General features: G+C 35.8%; 1 protein-coding gene across 7 annotated transcripts in view; it reads left to right on the top strand.

Moving 5' to 3' along the window:
• The window catches only part of DENND4A (DENN domain containing 4A), a 124,704-nt gene that overhangs the window by 24,194 nt on the left and 82,619 nt on the right, over positions 1 to 17,891 (top strand). For all 7 annotated transcript variants that reach the window (XM_046008817.1, XM_046008816.1, XM_046008815.1 and 4 more), the window contains exons 2-3: positions 10,177 to 10,255; positions 16,914 to 17,246. In XM_046008817.1, coding sequence (XP_045864773.1) covers positions 16,936 to 17,246 — 311 coding nt within the window. In that variant the 5' untranslated portion in view covers positions 10,177 to 10,255; positions 16,914 to 16,935. The remainder of the gene's footprint in view (positions 1 to 10,176; positions 10,256 to 16,913; positions 17,247 to 17,891) is intronic.

Genomic DNA, 17,891 nt, shown 5'->3' with positions numbered 1-17,891 from the left:
TTTAAAAAATCAAAATGTTCTACATTAACCAAATGACAGAACTATAAATCTTGGCTGTCTACTTTTCAAGAACAGTGATATTTTAAATCAGAGTATCTCATTTTTTAATATATTATATAGCTGAATTTTAGATTGCTTATTTCATGTAGATGTATTTTTAATCATCCCAGTGAGTACTATTTCTTTTTTTAAGTTTTTATTTAATCAGTGAGTACTATTTCAAATAGCTTACATATGCCTAAGAAATAGAGAAGAAAAACTAGATATTGTATGCTTGAGAGAAACTTCTGGGAAGATTCCAATGAAAGCAGCAATTCATTTCAGATACTAGCTAACAAATGCTTATCATGATTTAAAGAGGAAGTAAGAACTTTGAGATGTGGGAGTGGTATGCATATGGGAAATTAAGTAAAAAAAGATGGTGCAAGAGACAAAATTTAAAACCAGACTTCCCTTTCATTCTCGACTGGTATGTGCCATATATTTGCATTTCATATGCAGGCTGAATATGAACAGATTTTCATTACAGGATTGGTAGTTGATACTTGTTCTTATCATTAATTTGTATGGAATCTAATTTCACTGTAAGAGTGGCAAATCTCATAGGTTCCTTATGTTTAAAGAATGTAAATAGCATTGAAAATTCTCCAGATACCATTTCCTCACCCACCCCCCGCTGCCGCCTTCTTTTTTAAGGTTTTATTTTTAAGTAATCTCTACACCCATTGTGGGACTTGAACTCACAACCGCGAAACCAAATGTTGTGCTCCACTGACTGAGCCAGCCAAGCTTCCTTCCTTATCCCTTTAACCAGTTCCTACTTTTCTCCCTCCATTTCTGCACTTTTAAACTTTAATTCCTTTTATGCCTTTCCCCCCTCATCGTTTTTACTCCTTTTCTTGCCATATCTCTGTTCATCTTTCTTCTTTTTCTATTTCACTCTTTTCTCTTATTTTTGGTCATCTTTTCTTTTTTTTTTTTTTTAAGATTTTATTTATTTATTTGACAGACAGAGATCACAAGTAACCAGAGAGGCAGGCAGAGAGAGGGGAGGAAGCAGGCTCCCTGCTGAGCAGAGAGCCCGCCGCGGGGGGGGGGGGGGGGGGGGGGGGGGGGGGGGGGGGGGCAATCCCAGGACCTGGGATCATGATCCGAGCAAGGCAAGGCAAAGGCACCCAGGCGCCCCTGGTCATCTTTTCTTTTTCCTACCTGCTAATTGCTTCATACTCATCAACCAGTTTAATCTATCCCACTTAACTATTAACTTTTTTGTTCGTCAAAGCCTATGTTCACTAGTTAACACTTAGGTCTCCCCAGGGAATTGCTTTTTTCTCTTCCGTTCTTGAACTATGGTGTAGTAGAACTCCAAATTAAAAGCCATGAGAGGTGTCATAAACTGATGTATTTGGCCTTGGGCAACCTGTTTGAATTTTATGTTTCAGTTTCTTCAATTATAAAGAGAAGAATTGAAACTAAATCTCCAAAGACCTTTCCTGGCTCCAAAATCCTGTGGTTCTGTGGTGTCTTAACTTTCACTTTATTTTCCCTTCTGTGCTGACCTTATTCATCTAATAATAAGTATTATAAGATGTGTGTGTGTGTGTGTGTGTGTGTGTGTGTACATATATACATCTAATAATAAGTATTTACAAACCTATCATGTGTAACTGCTATAATTTATATGAGGGAATCAAAAGAAAGGACAGTGTTCCTGCCTTTGAGTTGTTTATAGTCTGTCTGGAGAGAAAAGAGGTATCTCTATGTTAACACTCAATAATTTCCAGTCTGTTCCTGTTCTTCCGAGACTAGATCCATATTCCCAAGGGAATACCAGCTATTTTAGTTCCAACCTAATTTCTGAAATAAGGGGCAGTTCCCCTGAATACAGTAAATGATTCCTTTTTATGTTCTTAAACATCTAGGAATCCCTGTTGTAGTTGTTGTGTAACACTGTTTTACACTGTTCACTTGATTCTAGTCTAGAATTTATCCATGATAGAAAAATTTAGAACTAAGGAGTTTAGTCTTTGTTGTACTTTAGTAGATGACCACTCTGTCCTTCTTATACTTTTTTTTTGGTGTTCATATGTCTGTGCATTTATATGTTTGTATAATTATGTTCAAATATAATTTTCCAGATGGCCAAGTAAATGTGACCAACAAGTCTTTTCACACCATATATATTTACACTTTTTTCTTTGGTTTGTTTCTGCACCTACTTTGTATGGGGGTATTGCTTTTGGAGACATTTTTTTTCCTTTCTCAGTCTGTATGCATTCTCTGGTAAAAACACAACTACTCTGTAGGGATTTTGGGACAGTGGCTGAGGGGAGCAGGAAGGAACTGGGCATATTTATAAAAGGTCAACTTAAGAATCCTTGTGATAGAATTGTTCTGTATCTTGACCTTGGTGATGAATACATGAAGCTGCACGTATGATAAAAATGCATAGAACTAAATATACCCACAGGCACACATGCACACACACACACGAATACAAGTCAAATTGGGGAAATCAAAACAAGATAGGTGAATTCATTGATACAGTATTCCAACTGTGATATTGCATTATAGTTTTGTAAGATGTTGTCATTGGGAGAAACTGGGTAGGGGTGCCAGATCTTTATTATGTCTTTCAACTGAATGAGAATATATTATTATCTGAAACTAAAAGGTTTGACTAAAAATAATAGCAATTTATGGGAGTCTGCTGAAAGATAATGTAATACATGTAGTTGCAGGAAGTACATTGACATACCATACTGGGCATGAATTCTGTAAAACTGCTGGGTACAAAATCAGTATAACAAATCTGTTGTATTTCCATACACTAATAACAAACTACCAGAGAAATTAAGAAAATCCATTTACAATTACATTGAAAATAATAAAATACCTAGGAATAAATTTAACCAAGGAGGTGAAAGACCTGTATCCTAAAAACTGTTAAGACATTGGTGAAAGAAATTGATGAAAGAAAACACAAATAAATGGAAAGATATTCCATGGATTGAAAGATTTAATGTTAAAATGTCCATAGTAGTCTGGGCGCCTGGGTGGCTCAGTGGGTTAAAGCCTCTGCCTTCGGCTCAAGTCATGATTTCAGGGTCCTGGGATCGAGCTCCGCATCGGGCTCTCCGCTCAACAGGGAGCCTGCTTCCTCCTCTCTCTCTGCCTGCCTCTCTGCCTACTTGTGATTTATGTCTGTCAAATAAATAAATAAATAAATAAATAAATAAATCTTTAAAAAATAATAAAATAAAATGTCCATAGTACCCAAATCTCAGATTCCATACAATCTCTATCAAAGTTGCAATGGCATTTTATCATAGAAATAGAACAATCCTAAAATTTATGTGGAACCACAAAAGACTTTGAGTAGCCAAAGCAATCTTGAGAAAGAAGAACAAAGCTGGAGGAATCACACTTTCTGATTTCAAACTATATCAAAACAGTATGATACTGACATAAAAACAGACCCATAGATCAATGGAACAGAATAGAGAGCCCAGAAATAAACCTATGTTTACATAGCTAATTAATCGATGGCAAGGGAGATAAGAATATACAGTGGGAATGGACAGTCTCTTCAATAAACAGTGATGGGCAAGCTGGACGGCCACATGTAAAAGAATGAAACTGGATCACTGTCTTTCACCACACACAAAAATTAACCCAAAATAGATTAAAGACTCATGTGTAGGACCTGAAACCATAAAACTTCTTGAAGAAAACTTAGTAACCTCCTAGACATTGGTCTTGGTGATGATTTTTTGGAATTTGACGCCAGAATTGAAGGTAACAACAGCAAAAACAAATAAGTTGGGACTACATCAAACTAAAAAGCTATGCAGATCCAAGGAAACCATTAGCAAAATGAAAAGGCAATCTGCTGAATAGGAGAAAATATTTGTGAATTATATATCTGCAAGGGGTTAATATCCAAAATACATAAAGGATTTGTATAACTCAATTACAAAACCCCAAGTGATCCAATTAAAAAAATGGGGCTGAGGATTTGAATAGACATTTCTTTCCAAAGAAGACACACAAATGGCCAACAGGTACATGAGGAGATGCTCAACATCACTAAATCATTAGGGAGGTGCAAATAAAGAACACAGTGAGATTGCCTCACACCTGTTAGAAGTGCTATTATCAAATGACAATAAATAATATGTGTTGGCAATGATGTGGAGAAAAGGGAACCCTCATGCACTGCTAGTGGGAATGTAAATTGGCATAGCCACTTTGGGAAACAATGTGGAGGTTCCCCCCAAAATTAAAAATGGAACTACCATACATTCTAGCAGTTCAACTTCTGAGTGTTTATCCACAGAAAATAAAACCACCAATTCAAAAAGATATATGCAGCCACCCACGTGTTCATTACAGCATTGTTTACAGTAGTCAAGATATAGAAGCAACCTAACTATACCTCAATAGATGAATGGATAAAGAAGATGTGGGGTGTGTGTGTATGTGTGTATACACATATACAATGGAACTCACCCATAAAAAGAATAAAATCTTCCCATTTGTGACAACATGGATGGACCTTGAGGGCATCTAAGTTAAAGAAGTCAGAGAAAAACAAATATGATTTCACTTATATGTAGAATCTAAAATACTAAACAAAACAGAATTTTCTAGTTTTCCTAATGAATTTCTGGTTTCATACCATTGGAAAAGATACTTGATATGATTTTAATCCTCTTAAACGTATTAGTACTTATTTTGTACCCTATGATCTGTCTTGGAAAATGTTGGATGTAAACTTGAGAATTGAGTATTTGGGGCACCTGGGTGGCTCAGTCATTTAAGCATCATGACCCTTTCGCTCAGGTCATGATCCAAGGGTCCCAGGACTGAGTCCCATGTCTGACTCTCTGCTCAGCGGGAAACATGCTTCTCCCTTTCTCTGCCCTTCATCCTGCTTGTGCTCTCTCGCTCTCTCTCTCTGTGTCAAATAAAAAAAATAAAATAAAATCTTTATTTAAAAAAAAGAGAAGAGTGTGTATTCTTCTTGCTTTTGGATGGAAATTCTGTAAATATCTGTTAAGTCCCTCTGATCTAATGTGTCATTTGAGTCTGATTTTTCCTGTTGATTTTTTGTCTGGGTGAAGTATTAGGGTTCCCTACTATCATTGTATTGCTGTCTGTTTTTCTTTTTAGATCTGTTTTAATTTTCCCTTAATATTATTAAACAATAGGTGCTTCTATTACATAATTTAGGTGCTCCCGTGTTGGGTGCATAAATATTTACAAGTGTTATATCCTTGTGGGCACCTTTGTGGCTCAGTTGGTTAAGCATCTGACTCTTGATTTTGACTCAAGTCTTGGGGATCATGCTGTGCACTGGGCTCTGCACTCAGCAAGGAGTCTCCTAGTTCCTTTACCCCTCACCCCACTCATATTCACTGTCTCTCTCTCTCTCTCAAATAAATAAAATCTTTTGAAAAATGTCATATCCTCTTTATCATTATGTAACACCCTTCTTTGCCTCTCATTATCGCCTTTGTTTTGAAGTCTGTTTTGTCTAATATAAGTATAGCTATTCCAGCTTTCTTTTGGTTTCCATTTTCATGGAATATCTTTTTTCCATCTCTTCACTTTCTTTTTCCATCCATTCACTTTCTTTCCCCATCCATTCACTTTCTTTTCTTTCTCTCTCTCTCTCTCTCTCTTTTTTTTTTTTAAGATTTTCTTTATTCCAGAGAGAGTGGGGGTGGGAAAGGAGGAGCAGAGGGAGAGGAACAGGCAGGCTCCATGCTCAGGGCTTGATCTCAGGACCCTGACTTCACGACCTGAGCTGAAACCAAGAGTTAGACACTCAGCTGACTGAGCCACCAGGCGTCCCCATACCCTCACTTTCAGTTTGTGTGTGCCTTTACATCTAAAGTGTGTTCTTATGGGCAGCATATAGATGTGTCTTTGTTTAATCCATTCAGCTACTCTGTGTTGGAATTTAGTCCATTTACATTTAAAGTAATTATTGATAGGTATGTGCTTACTGACATTTTGTCATACCTTTTGCTTTTATAGTTTCTCTGCTTTCCTTCTTTGCTCTCTTCCTTTGTGGTTTGATTACTTTTTAAAAAGATTTATTTATTTTAGAGAGAGAAAGAGAGAGACAGTGCCTGATGAGAGGTGGGAGGGGGAGAAAGGGACAGAGGGAGGAGAGAGTCTCAGGCAGACTCCCCACTGAGTTAGGAGCCTGACATAGTGTCGAGCTCATGATCCCGAGATCATGACCTGATGAGCCAAAACCAAGGGTTGGATGCTTAACTGACTGAGCCACCCAGGTGCCTTTGAGGACTTTCTGTAGTGGAATGGTTATATTCCTTTCTCCTTATCTTTTGTGTATTTACTATAGGTTTTTGGTTTGCAGTTACCATGAGGCTTACATAGAACAGCCTGTACCTCTAGCAGTCTGTTTTTTTTTTTTTTTTAAGATTCTATTTATTTATTTGACAGAGAAAGATCACAAGCAGGCAGAGAGGCAGGCAGAGAGAGAGGAGGAAGCAGGCTCCCTGCAGAGCAGAGAGCCCGATGTGGGACTCGATCCCAGGACCCTGAGATCATTACCTGAGCCGAAGGCAGCGGCTTAACCCACTGAGCCACCCAGGCGCCCGCTAGCAGTCTGTTTTAAGTCAATAACAACTCAAGTTTGATCCTGTTCTAAAGCCCAATATTTATACTCTGCTTCTACACGTTTTATGTTTTGATATCACATTTTTGTGTATCCTTTAATTAATGTCTTAACCATAATTATTTTTCTACTTTTGTCTTTTAACCTTCATATTAGCTTTATAAGTATATGATCTACTACCTTTGCTTTATATTTAATTTTCCAGTGAGACTTTTTCTTTCATATGTGTTTTTGTTACCAATGAAAGAAGTTCCCTTAACTTTTCTTATAAGGCCAGTTTAGTGATGATAAACTCCTTTAGCTAAAGGAGTTTCTTGTCTGGAAAACTATCTGTCCTCCATTTCTGAATGATAATTTTCTGGGTAGAATATCCTTGGTTGTAAGTATTTTTCTTTCAGCACTTTGAATATCATGCCACTGCCTTCTAGCCTGAAAAGTTGGTGCTGAGAAATCCACTGATAGTCTTATGGGGGATTCCTTTGTACATAACAAGTTGTTTTCCTCTTGCTCTTAATATGTTGTCTTTGGCTTTAACTTTTGACATTTTATTTTTTTAAAGTCCATTTATTTATTTATATGAGAGAGAGAATGAGAGTGAGCATAAGAGGGGGAAGGTCAAAGGGAGAAGCAGATCTCCAGATGAGCAGGGAGCCCGATGCAGGACTTGATCCTGGGACTCCAGGATCATGACCTGAGCTGAAGGCAGTCACTCAACCAACTGAGCCACCCAGGTGCCCTAAATTTTGACATTTTAATTACAGTGTGTTTTGATGTGGGTTTCTTTGGGTTTCTCTTATCTGGAACTGGTTAGGTTTCCTGAATCAGTGGTTTTTTCCTGCCCCAAGTTAGGGAAGTTTTCTGCCATTATTTATTCAAATAAGATTTCTGCCTCTTTTTCTCTTTCTTCTTCTGAGATTCCTATAATGCGAATGGTAGTTCATTTGATATCCCGTAAGTCCCACTGTCTATTTCCTGTCTTCTAGCAATAAGATTTTAGAAATATTCAAAAAATATATATGCCACTCCATATTTACTGACTGAAATTTTTCACTGAGTCTGAAGTGGAGTGATGTCTTAGTTTTTAAAACACATATATCTATCCTGACCATTTTTTGCAGTTCAGAACATAATAAGGTTGTTCTTATGTTATTTCTTATTCATTGTTTTTATCCTTCATTCCATTCTAAGACATTTTATCAAATTTTGACTCAAAAAGTTTTGGTCCTTTCCCCCTTTCTCTTCCACTTCCCACAAAAACATCCATATCAAGTATCACTGGCTTAGGTAAATCCAATGTCTTTTGCTATTACTTCCCTCTTATTAGTAGATACTCCATGTTGGTTAGAGCTGTGGTTTCTTCCTCTCGATGTGCTTTTGACTACTGTGTTTCAATTTGCTTTCCTGCAAAAGCTTTGACCCTAAATGAAACTCATGTGCAGGTTGTGTGTGTGTGTGTGTGTGTGTGTGTGTGTGTGTGTGTGTGTTCAACATTATAAAGATAACAAAATAAGTTGATGCAATACAGTTGGATTGACTATACTCTAAGACTTAAGCAGTGGCATTATATCTTCATTTGTTGTTTAAAATTACTAATAGGGGCGCCTGGGTGGCTCAGCGGTTTAAGCCTCTGCCTTCGGCTCAGGTCATGATCTCAGGGTCCTGGGATCGAGCCCCGCATCGGGCTCTCTGCTCAGTGGGGAGCCTGTTTCTCCCTCTCTGCCTGCCTCTCTGCCTGCTTGTGATCTCTCTCTCTGTCAAATAAATAAATATTTAAAAAATAATAAAATAAAAAAAATAAAATTACTAATAACTACAACCTACTAAAATACTCAGTTTTAAGAAAATATGGTGATGGCATATTGAATTCCATAATACAAATTGCTTATTATCTTGGTAAGAAGATCTGCATTCCATGATGATATCCCAACTGTGTCTTGTTAAGGAGTTGATAAAACTGATGCTATTTAAATGGTATTTAAAATCTTTAATAACCCAGTGGAAAACACAGGAAGAAACCTCTTTGACCTCAGCCATAGCAGTTTCTTACTAGACACGTCACCACAGGCAAGGGTAACAAAAACAAAAATGAACCATTGGGACTTAATCAAGATAAAAACCTTCTGCATGGCAAAGGAAACAATCAACAACTAAAAGGCAGCCTATGGAATGAGAAAAGTTATTTGCAAGTGACATATCTGATAAAGGGTTTAGTATACAAAATCTATAAAGAACTTCTCAAACTCAACACCCAAAAAACAAATAATCCAGTTAAGAAATGGGCAGAAGACATCAGTAGACACTTTTCCAAAGAAAACATCCAGATGGCTAACAGACACACAAAAAGATGCTCAATATCACTGATCATCAGGGAAATACAAATCAAAACCACAATGAGATACCATCTCAAATCTGACATCTGTCAGGATGGCTAAAGTTAATAACACAAGAAACAACAAGAGTTGTTGAGAATACAGAGAAAGGAGAATCTCCTTGCACTGTTGGTGGGAAAGCAAACTGGTTCAGCCACTCTGGAAAACAGTATGGAGGTTCCTCTAAATGTTAAAAATAGAACTACCCTATGCTCTAGTAATTGCACTACTAGGTATTTACCCAAAGAATATAAAACTACAGTTTCAAAGGGATACTTGCACTGTGATGTTTATAGCAACATTATCAACAGTAGCCAAATTGTTGAAAGAGCCCAAATGTCCATCAACTGAAAATGGATAAAGAAGATGTGGTATATGTATACAATGGAATATTACTCAGCCATCAAAGAGAACGAAATCTTGCCATTTCCCATGAAATGGATGGAGGTGGAGTATTTTATACTAAGTGATATAAGTCAGAGAAAAACAAGCACCATATGATCTAACGTATATGTGGAACTTAAGAAAGAAGATAGATGAACATATGGTAAAGGGGAAAAGAAAAGACAGAGGGAAACAAACCATAAAAGACTCTTAATGCTAGAGAACAAACTGAGGTTTGATGAAGGGACATGGGTGGACGTGGGCTAGATGGGTGGTGGGTATTAGGGAGGGCACTTGTTATGATGAGCACTGGGTATTGTAAGTGATGAATCACTAAATTCTACTCCGGAAACCAATATTGTAGTGTATGTTAACTACCTAAAATTTAAATTAAAGGAAAAACACAAAATCTGTAATAAAGGGAAAATACTATACATCATGCCCCAGAAATAGGCATTTTTTTCATTCTCCCTTCTCCTGTACACATTTATCCTTTTGTGCCATTATTTATTATTTTATTTCCTCTTCATCATTCTCCCCATTATTTGCTTTTTTTCCCTTAAGTGTATAGCTCTTCTTAACTGAAAGGTGTTTAAGGAAGAGCTGGTGTTTGAAAATGACTTACTGGGTCTTAAGCATGTGGAAAAAATATATGCAATCATTTTCTTTGAAAATCGTCATTGTTAACAGAACTTAAGTATCCACAGGCATCTTAGTGGGAAATATTTATTGGAATTAATTAAAGTTCAATTTTTATTCTTTCCAATACAGTTTTTCTCAAACTCTGAGGCTTGCAGAATTCACAAACTGAGATCTGGCATCATTTTCAAAGAAAGGCCTTCAGTGATGTGTAAGTAGTTTTTTTCATTTTGATTTGTTTCTATTAGTTGTTTTCTGTATTAAATACTGAAAAGTCATTTTACCAATCTCTGGACAGAATTTGGCATATATTCACCACTCATAATAATTCATACTCTTAATGATTATGAGTAACAAGTAACACAATATATCTTATTGAAAGATGTCTTATGATGTGCCCTGGGTCACTATTATTGACCATGAGGAGAGGCAACATCCTCAAGTGTAAAGAATACTGGATTAAAGGACTTGCCTTGTCTGCCACTAACTAGCTACATCTTTAAATGAGCCACCTTCTGAGTTTTAGTTTCTTTGGCTATATAATGAGGGATTAGACTAGGATTAGTAATAAAACCCTTTCCCCTGGAAATGTCTGTTATTCCCAGCTTTACTTTTTTTCTTTTTATAATAAATCAAAGGTTAGTAATCATCCAAAAGGGAGCTCTCAAATTACATAGTTTTGATTTTTTGTATTGATTTTTGCTTGGAAATAGATATTGGGAGAGGAGGTGGCTCCAAATTAGACTAGGAGACAAATAAGCTCCCACCCTCCCCACGCCCCCTCACTCCTGCTCATGAAATTTGCCTCACTTAGTCCATTAATTTGGGGTAATTAAGCTTGTTTTTTAAAAAGTCACGTTTGCCTCGGGTGGGTTGAAGCTTTTTAAAAGGATGTCACCCTACTGTTAAGTATGATATACAAATAAGATTTCTTTCAAGATTTCCATACAGTGCTGATCCTGAAGGAATGCCAATTTTCAAGGAGATGGGAGAAAGGGACAATAAAGTGGGGGTCGCATCTATGCATGGGGCTTTTGTGGGGACAATGTTAGGGAAACTGGACAGGCTGAAGGCCAGCACTTGGAACCTGGAAGGGAGATAGGAGAAGAGAGGGCTTGAGGTGGAATAAAAGTATAGACAGAGATGTGGGAAAGTAGAACTGGACAGGAAACCTCTTTGAAGGCAGAGACTATAGCTTTCATCGATATCATCTATCACCAGCTCCTAGAATAGTGTCAGCTCTTGATAAGTGTTTATGAAAAATGCATTGAATGAATGAATCACTCAATAAATTTCTAATTTTGCCTAAGGCTGTGATGGTTTTGGTTATTGGTTACTAGACTCAAAACATCTAGGTTATCTCTGGCTGCTCTACATTCAGTAACTACAGACAGGTAGTTAAGTTGAGACAGGTAATTGAGGTTCAGAAAATTGATTCTGAATCACAGAAAAAAGATCTTATATTTGAGGGTTATAAAGTGAACTATTAATTCATTTAACAAATATTATTTTAAGCACCTACCTACCATACTTAGGGTACTAGCTGGGAATGGAAAAATGGGGTAGTGGTTATAGTGTATAGTTCTATTTGATGGAATATTATGTAGCCACTTAGTGTAATTATGAAGATTATAGCAGTTTAGGAAAATGCTTACTAAAGAAATATACAAATATATATATTCTATATTATATTGTTCATGAGGGCTAGTAGGATGTTTTCTTCTCTCAAGACTAGGAAACATTGTTAAATGGAAAGCTGATTTATTATTGGGAATAGAATAGTTGAATTTCTTTTCCTTTCTGTTATTTTGTACAATTCATAAAGTTTAAATGAAAATCCAAATAAACTCAAGTTTTAAAACAAATATGATGAATATGTATTGACCAGAAAAAGGAAATATTGTTTTGTCAAGAGGAGGAAAACAAAACTAAATTTGTAGGGCAGGATAGGTTAGCTTGGTAGGAAGAAAAATTAGAGATGAAGTTTAGAAAAGATGGAAATGAGAGTCTCTGGTTTAGTTTTAGTAATGTAAGAAAGGATGGCTAGATTATACTCTTTTTTTTTAAGATTTTATTTATTTATTTGACAGAGAGAGATCACAAGTAGGCAGAGAGGCTGGCAGAGAGAGAGGGGGAAGCAGGCTCCCTGTTGAGCAGAGAGCCCAATGTGGGGCTTGATCCCAGGACTCTGGGATCATGATCTGAGCTGAAGGCAGAGGCTTAACCCACTGAGCCACACAGGCGCCCTGGCTAGGTTACATTCTTAACTGTGGGATTACTTTTAAAAAAAATTTCTGATATGAAGAATTTGAGAGGCAGGGCGAGGGCTTGCGGGGGGTAGGAAAGGAAAAAATGAAACAAGATGGGATTGGGAGGGAGACAAACCATAAGAGACTTTTAATCTCACAAAACAAACTGAGGGTTGCTGGGGGGTGGGAGGTAGGGAGAGGGTGGTTGGGTTATGGACATTGGGAGGGTATGTTCTATGGTGAGTGCTGTGAAATGTGTGAGCCTGATGATTCACAGACCTGTACTCCTAGGGCACAAGTCCATTGTGTTATCGATGATTTTTATATATAGGTCTTGAGTTTTTGACTCTTTGTCATTCTCTATTTGAAAGATTTTTGCAAAACCCCAATGCTCAGATTTTTTGTTTTTCATATATCTTTAAAATGTTACCTTTCCACTCTTTTCTTATCCTTAGTGTTAGCCTACGTAGCAAATACTTAAGGACTTTGACCTACTGGAGTGACAGTAGCAATACGAAAGAATCTGAATTGATTGGGTAGATATTGAAAGGGAGAAAAACCATTTTCCATTAATTTGTGAATGGGTAAGAGCTTTCTTATAACAATTTATTAATTTTGTTCTCATAAACCTTTTAGAACTATAGAGCACATCCTTCTTGTTTTTCTGTTCTCAAAGAAAATAGATGTACTTTGAAGTGAAATACTAGCTAAGCAGGTATCTGAAATTTTAACAAGATGCCTATCAATATTTTATAAGATAACTCCTTAAGTTATCTACATCATGTTGAACAAAGAAGAATTCAAAAACAGTGGTTAATGATGTAGTATTATCGTTAACACCAGCTTGTATAAACTTGTGTCAGAGTTTTATATTACTGTGATTATTTCAGAACTGTTGGATCGATTGCTTGTTTTGTGTAGCCCCCAGTTTAAATCAAATCAAAGAAACTTACATCCAAAAAAAAAAAAAAAAAAAAAGAAAAGAAATTTACCTATGTACCTCCTAGTCGTTTAGGGGGTTTTGCTCTCATGTACTAGTTTTGTGTGCGACAAGGAATGCTTTCCTCAAATGCTCTTTCCAAGGAATTGTTGGTAGTTCTTGCCAATGCAAGGCATTTTATCTTAATGTATATGTAGTATTTTTCACGAGGATTGTAATTTTCATACCCCAGTGTAAGTCTCTTGGCTAAATGGAATTGTTAGAAAATACTGTTGTTCATTTCTATATAAAAGAGTTTTAGTATTTTCTTTGCCTTATAATTTTTAACAATATCTTTCCCCTAGAGATATTCTTCTAATATGTAAATATCTAAATATCTAATATCCATAATATTTAGATATTATGATATTTAATATCTAATATTTAAAGATGTTCTTCTAAGACTCAAACTTATTTTAAAAACAGTTGAATTAAAATAAAAAGTAGAGGTGCATTTTCAGTATTTTCTGAATGGATTAAAGGGCATTTAGATCTTACAAGAAGTCACCTGGAACGTTGCCAGCTGTGTTCTTGGCATTACATACTTGGTCAGCAGTGCCTTAAGACATCTTGTTTACCTTCCTAACCACTCTCTGCCCTCAAATGAATAAATGGAAAACAACATCAAGAAAAGAGAACTGGAGTGATATGTAATTTATTTTCTTGTCAATAAACTGTAAGAAGATTTTATCACAACTTTAAAATTATTTTCTTACATGTATTGATGAAGAACAGTTTTTTGTTCTCCTTTAGTAGTTACATACTGTAGTCAGTTGTGAATGAGATCAAGTCATTAAAATTTGTCAGTCAGGAAGATGTAACAAAATGAATTTCACATACAAATTTCTCCCCCAAATATCTGCTTATTAGTATAATAGCTGTTTATTTCCAATGGCTAAGGTAGTAGCTTTCCAAAGAATGTATTAAATATATATATGTTTTCGTGATAATACTGTTCTCATTCTCTCCCTTCTTTCTGCATAGCAATATGTAAAACTACATAGTATGCAATAGTGACAATATGCTATAGTTTAAATAACATGAAGTTAGAGGGGCACTTGGCTGGCTCAGTTGGAAGAGTATGCGACTCTTGATCTGGGAGTTGTGAGTTCAAGCCCCACGCTGGATGTAATTATTTAAGTAATTATTACTTAATAAATAAACTTAAATAACATGAAGTTAGAGTCTAGGAAAAATGAGAATATTTAAATGTCTTTATTATAATGACAGTGTTTTACCAAGGTATTTTTAAGATTTTTATCAATCAAGAGCTTATAGCTTCAAATTCATGCACACATAAAAGCAAATAAACACATATAGAGGCTTGGTTAATGACCTGCCAATTCTACTTTAATAAATTTTTTCTGAAGAAATAATAGGATTTGTAGCCATAGGTTTATGTTCAAGATTATTCATCATGGCATTTAAAAATATTAACAAAGTTAATAGAAGTAAAATCAATAATAAAGAAATAGATCAATAATGTTATGTCCATAAAATACTATGGAGCCGTTAAGATATATTTTCAAAGACTATGAAATGAAATGAAGAAAAAGGTTAAATACAAAAGTACTTTTAAAAAGTGCTTTTAACCAAACAAAACAAAATTTAAAAATTTTTAAATAAAAAAGGTGCTTTCGTCCTCCTACATTTTAGAAATGGATAGATGATCATCAGGGTAACACTACTTGTTTTTTTGTGAAACACCTGTTACATGTAGTCAGCTGAGAGTGATGACTGTTTAACAGTCTTCTCAGGAGACAGCTTATTACTTTCTCTTTACTGTCAGGCTAGGGGCCATTTCTGAAAAGTTAAAGCCCTTTATTTTGTGCGGAAATCTTATATGTAAGGGAGTTGCTAATTGGAGTCATATACATGTAAATAAAAGAAGTAGAAACATTTGATCCTTCTTTAGGTTTGTTTTCTAAGCAAACAGTGGAAATATTTAGAGTATATTTAAGCAATAGATACAGATTCTGCAAAATGTGGCATGAATTCTGAAAACTCATTATGTTAGAAAATTTATTATGTTAGCAATAAAGAAAATTCGATAAGTTTTGGAAATCATTCCAAATGATTTCCATTCCAAAAGACTGGATTCATTCCAAAAGATTCATTCCAAAAGATTGAAAATGGTGACAGTTATATTACAAACAACCATAAAAATTTGTTTGCCCTCAGTTATTTATAGTCTGCAAAGTCATTTACTTTGAAATAGCATTTTCTAAAGCATCTTTTGAGGTTTTTTGTTTTTTTTTTTTTAAGTGGGAAAATAGGGTTCATTGTTTAAATAGACTTGGGAAATTCTGGGCTAGTAAGCAAAGTTAAAGGTACCTTTATCAGAGGACTGCTGATGCTTTCATAGTTTTATATATTTTATTATAAATACACGAAAGAGGCATATAGTGTGTGTGTGTGTGTGTGTGTGTAGTTGTCCTTTTTTGCATTTATTGGAACTAAATTTAGAATGACACATGTTGGAAAATATGTTTGATATTAAACCCCCCCCCCCCGTAACTGTTATATAAGAATTGACCACACTGTGGAAGGTGTATTCTCCTCGTTAAACAAATAAAGTTGAAATGACACCTGAAGGAAATTTTGCTATGAAAGTGTTTGCAAATACTTAATGGGATTCTACTTTATGTATTTTTTTTAATTTATTATAAGCATGCATTACTGTTCTAATCTCTGCCCCACTTTTGTTATTTGAAGTTCCTCTCTTTGTTGTATCTGCTGAGACTCACTCATGGTGGGTTTTTCTTTGGATGTTTTTGTTGTTTTGGAGTAGGAGGTCATCTTCAGCTGGGCTTTATCTGTGGAGAACCTGGGTTGAGGGTGTTCTCTTCTAGAACTGTTCTGTATTTGCTTCCCCCAGGGTATCACTAGCCTGGGAACACAGTTATTGTTAATGTCTGTTTGGAGCTTCTTGGGACTATGCGGATGGCTTATGGTCAAACATCATATCCAAGTCTGTGTAGGCCTTTGTTATACATTCACAGAAGAGACTTTTTACCAGCCCCCACTCCCCGCAAAGCTGAGCCCAGATTGAGGCAATCTATTATCTCCCTGTACCAGTGGATGGATTTTTAAAATCCACTCTTTAACTAGGGATATAGGCCTTTGAGGCTGTTGGTTTTATACAGATGTCTCAGTTCTAATTCCCTATCTTACGTGGTCCCAAAGCCTTGTCTCCTGTCCCTATAATGCCTTTTAAAACACAAACCCCTTGAGTACTGAGGAGATCAGCAAATTTCCCCAACCCATTATCAGCTTATACTGCACTCTGGTGTTAGGTTTCCTCGGTGTTTTGGGGCCCTGGGGATTTCATTTTTACAGATTAGTCTGTGCATTTACAAGGATGTGTTTTGTTGTTTTTGTCATCTACTTAGGTAATCCAGGCTTCCATGTTGTAAAAAATGGAAATTCATGCATTACTTTCATTTTCTGAATAGAAAATGATGTTAAATATATACCCATTTTTAAAAAAACATACATTTTACATATTGAAATGAAATGCATAATAGTGCTGTTTATCAGAGAAGTAGTATTCTTCCTATAGTTTTTCATTCTTATTTATGCACAAGGCACTCTATTTATTTGACTTATTAGAGGAGACTACTCTTTCACTTTCCTTTTAGATGTAACCTTCTGTAATGGAAGATGATTGAAGATAAGGGGCCTCGTGTTGCTGACTACTTTGTTGTAGCAGGATTAACTGATGTTTCAAAGCCTCTTGAAGAAGAAATTCAGTTCAATGATGCCTGTCATAAAGTAGCTAAACCAAAAGAACCTATCACAGATGTTTCAGTGATTATTAAATCTCTTGGGGAGGAAGTGCCACGGGATTATATATGTATTGATGTTACCCCAACTGGATTGTCAGCTGATCTCAATAATGGAAGTCTTGTGGGGCCACAGATTTACCTTTGCTACAGAAGAGGAAGAGATAAACCTCCGCTTACAGATCTAGGGTAAGTTGTTTTTTCTTTTAATTTTTGCTATTGATCAAAATAATATGCCTTATAGATTTTGAAGTTCACTGTTCAGTTTGTTTATTAAGAAATACATGGCAGCTTTAGAAAAATAGACACATATTTAAAGTCCTGGGTTCTCTTTCTGTGTTCCTTATACCATTTGATTATCCCTTTGTTTCCAGCACTTTCTTCTTGTCAGAGCTTCTTTTTGTTAAAGGGAGAGACTTTGAAAACTTCTACAGCAATGTACCAGAAAACTAGGGTATTGTCCTGACCACAAGAATTTTAATAATTTTAAAAGTGCTAGAAAAGGATGACTTTTGAGCATCAGTCATATGATCATTGTAGATAAATGCTTAAGGCTATCTGCATCAAACAAGGATCTTTGGGTAAATTAGTGCTTTACTTTGGATACTATATTAAACTTAGGGCTCCTTTTTTCTATACCAGCTTTATTGAGATAGATTTTGCATACCATGTAGTTCACCTATTTAAAGTGTACAATTCTGTGGTTTTTAGTGTCTTTGTAGAGTTGTGTAGCCATCACCACAGTAAATTTTAGAACATTTTTATTATGCTGGAAAGCAACCTCATACTAATTTTAGTTGCTCTCCAGTTCTTCCTAATCCCGTCAGCTCTAGG

This window comes from Meles meles, chromosome 6 (genome assembly GCF_922984935.1).
Source record: "Meles meles chromosome 6, mMelMel3.1 paternal haplotype, whole genome shotgun sequence".
Lineage (NCBI taxonomy): Eukaryota > Metazoa > Chordata > Mammalia > Carnivora > Mustelidae > Meles > Meles meles.
This window is presented reverse-complemented; position numbering and strand designations above follow the sequence as displayed.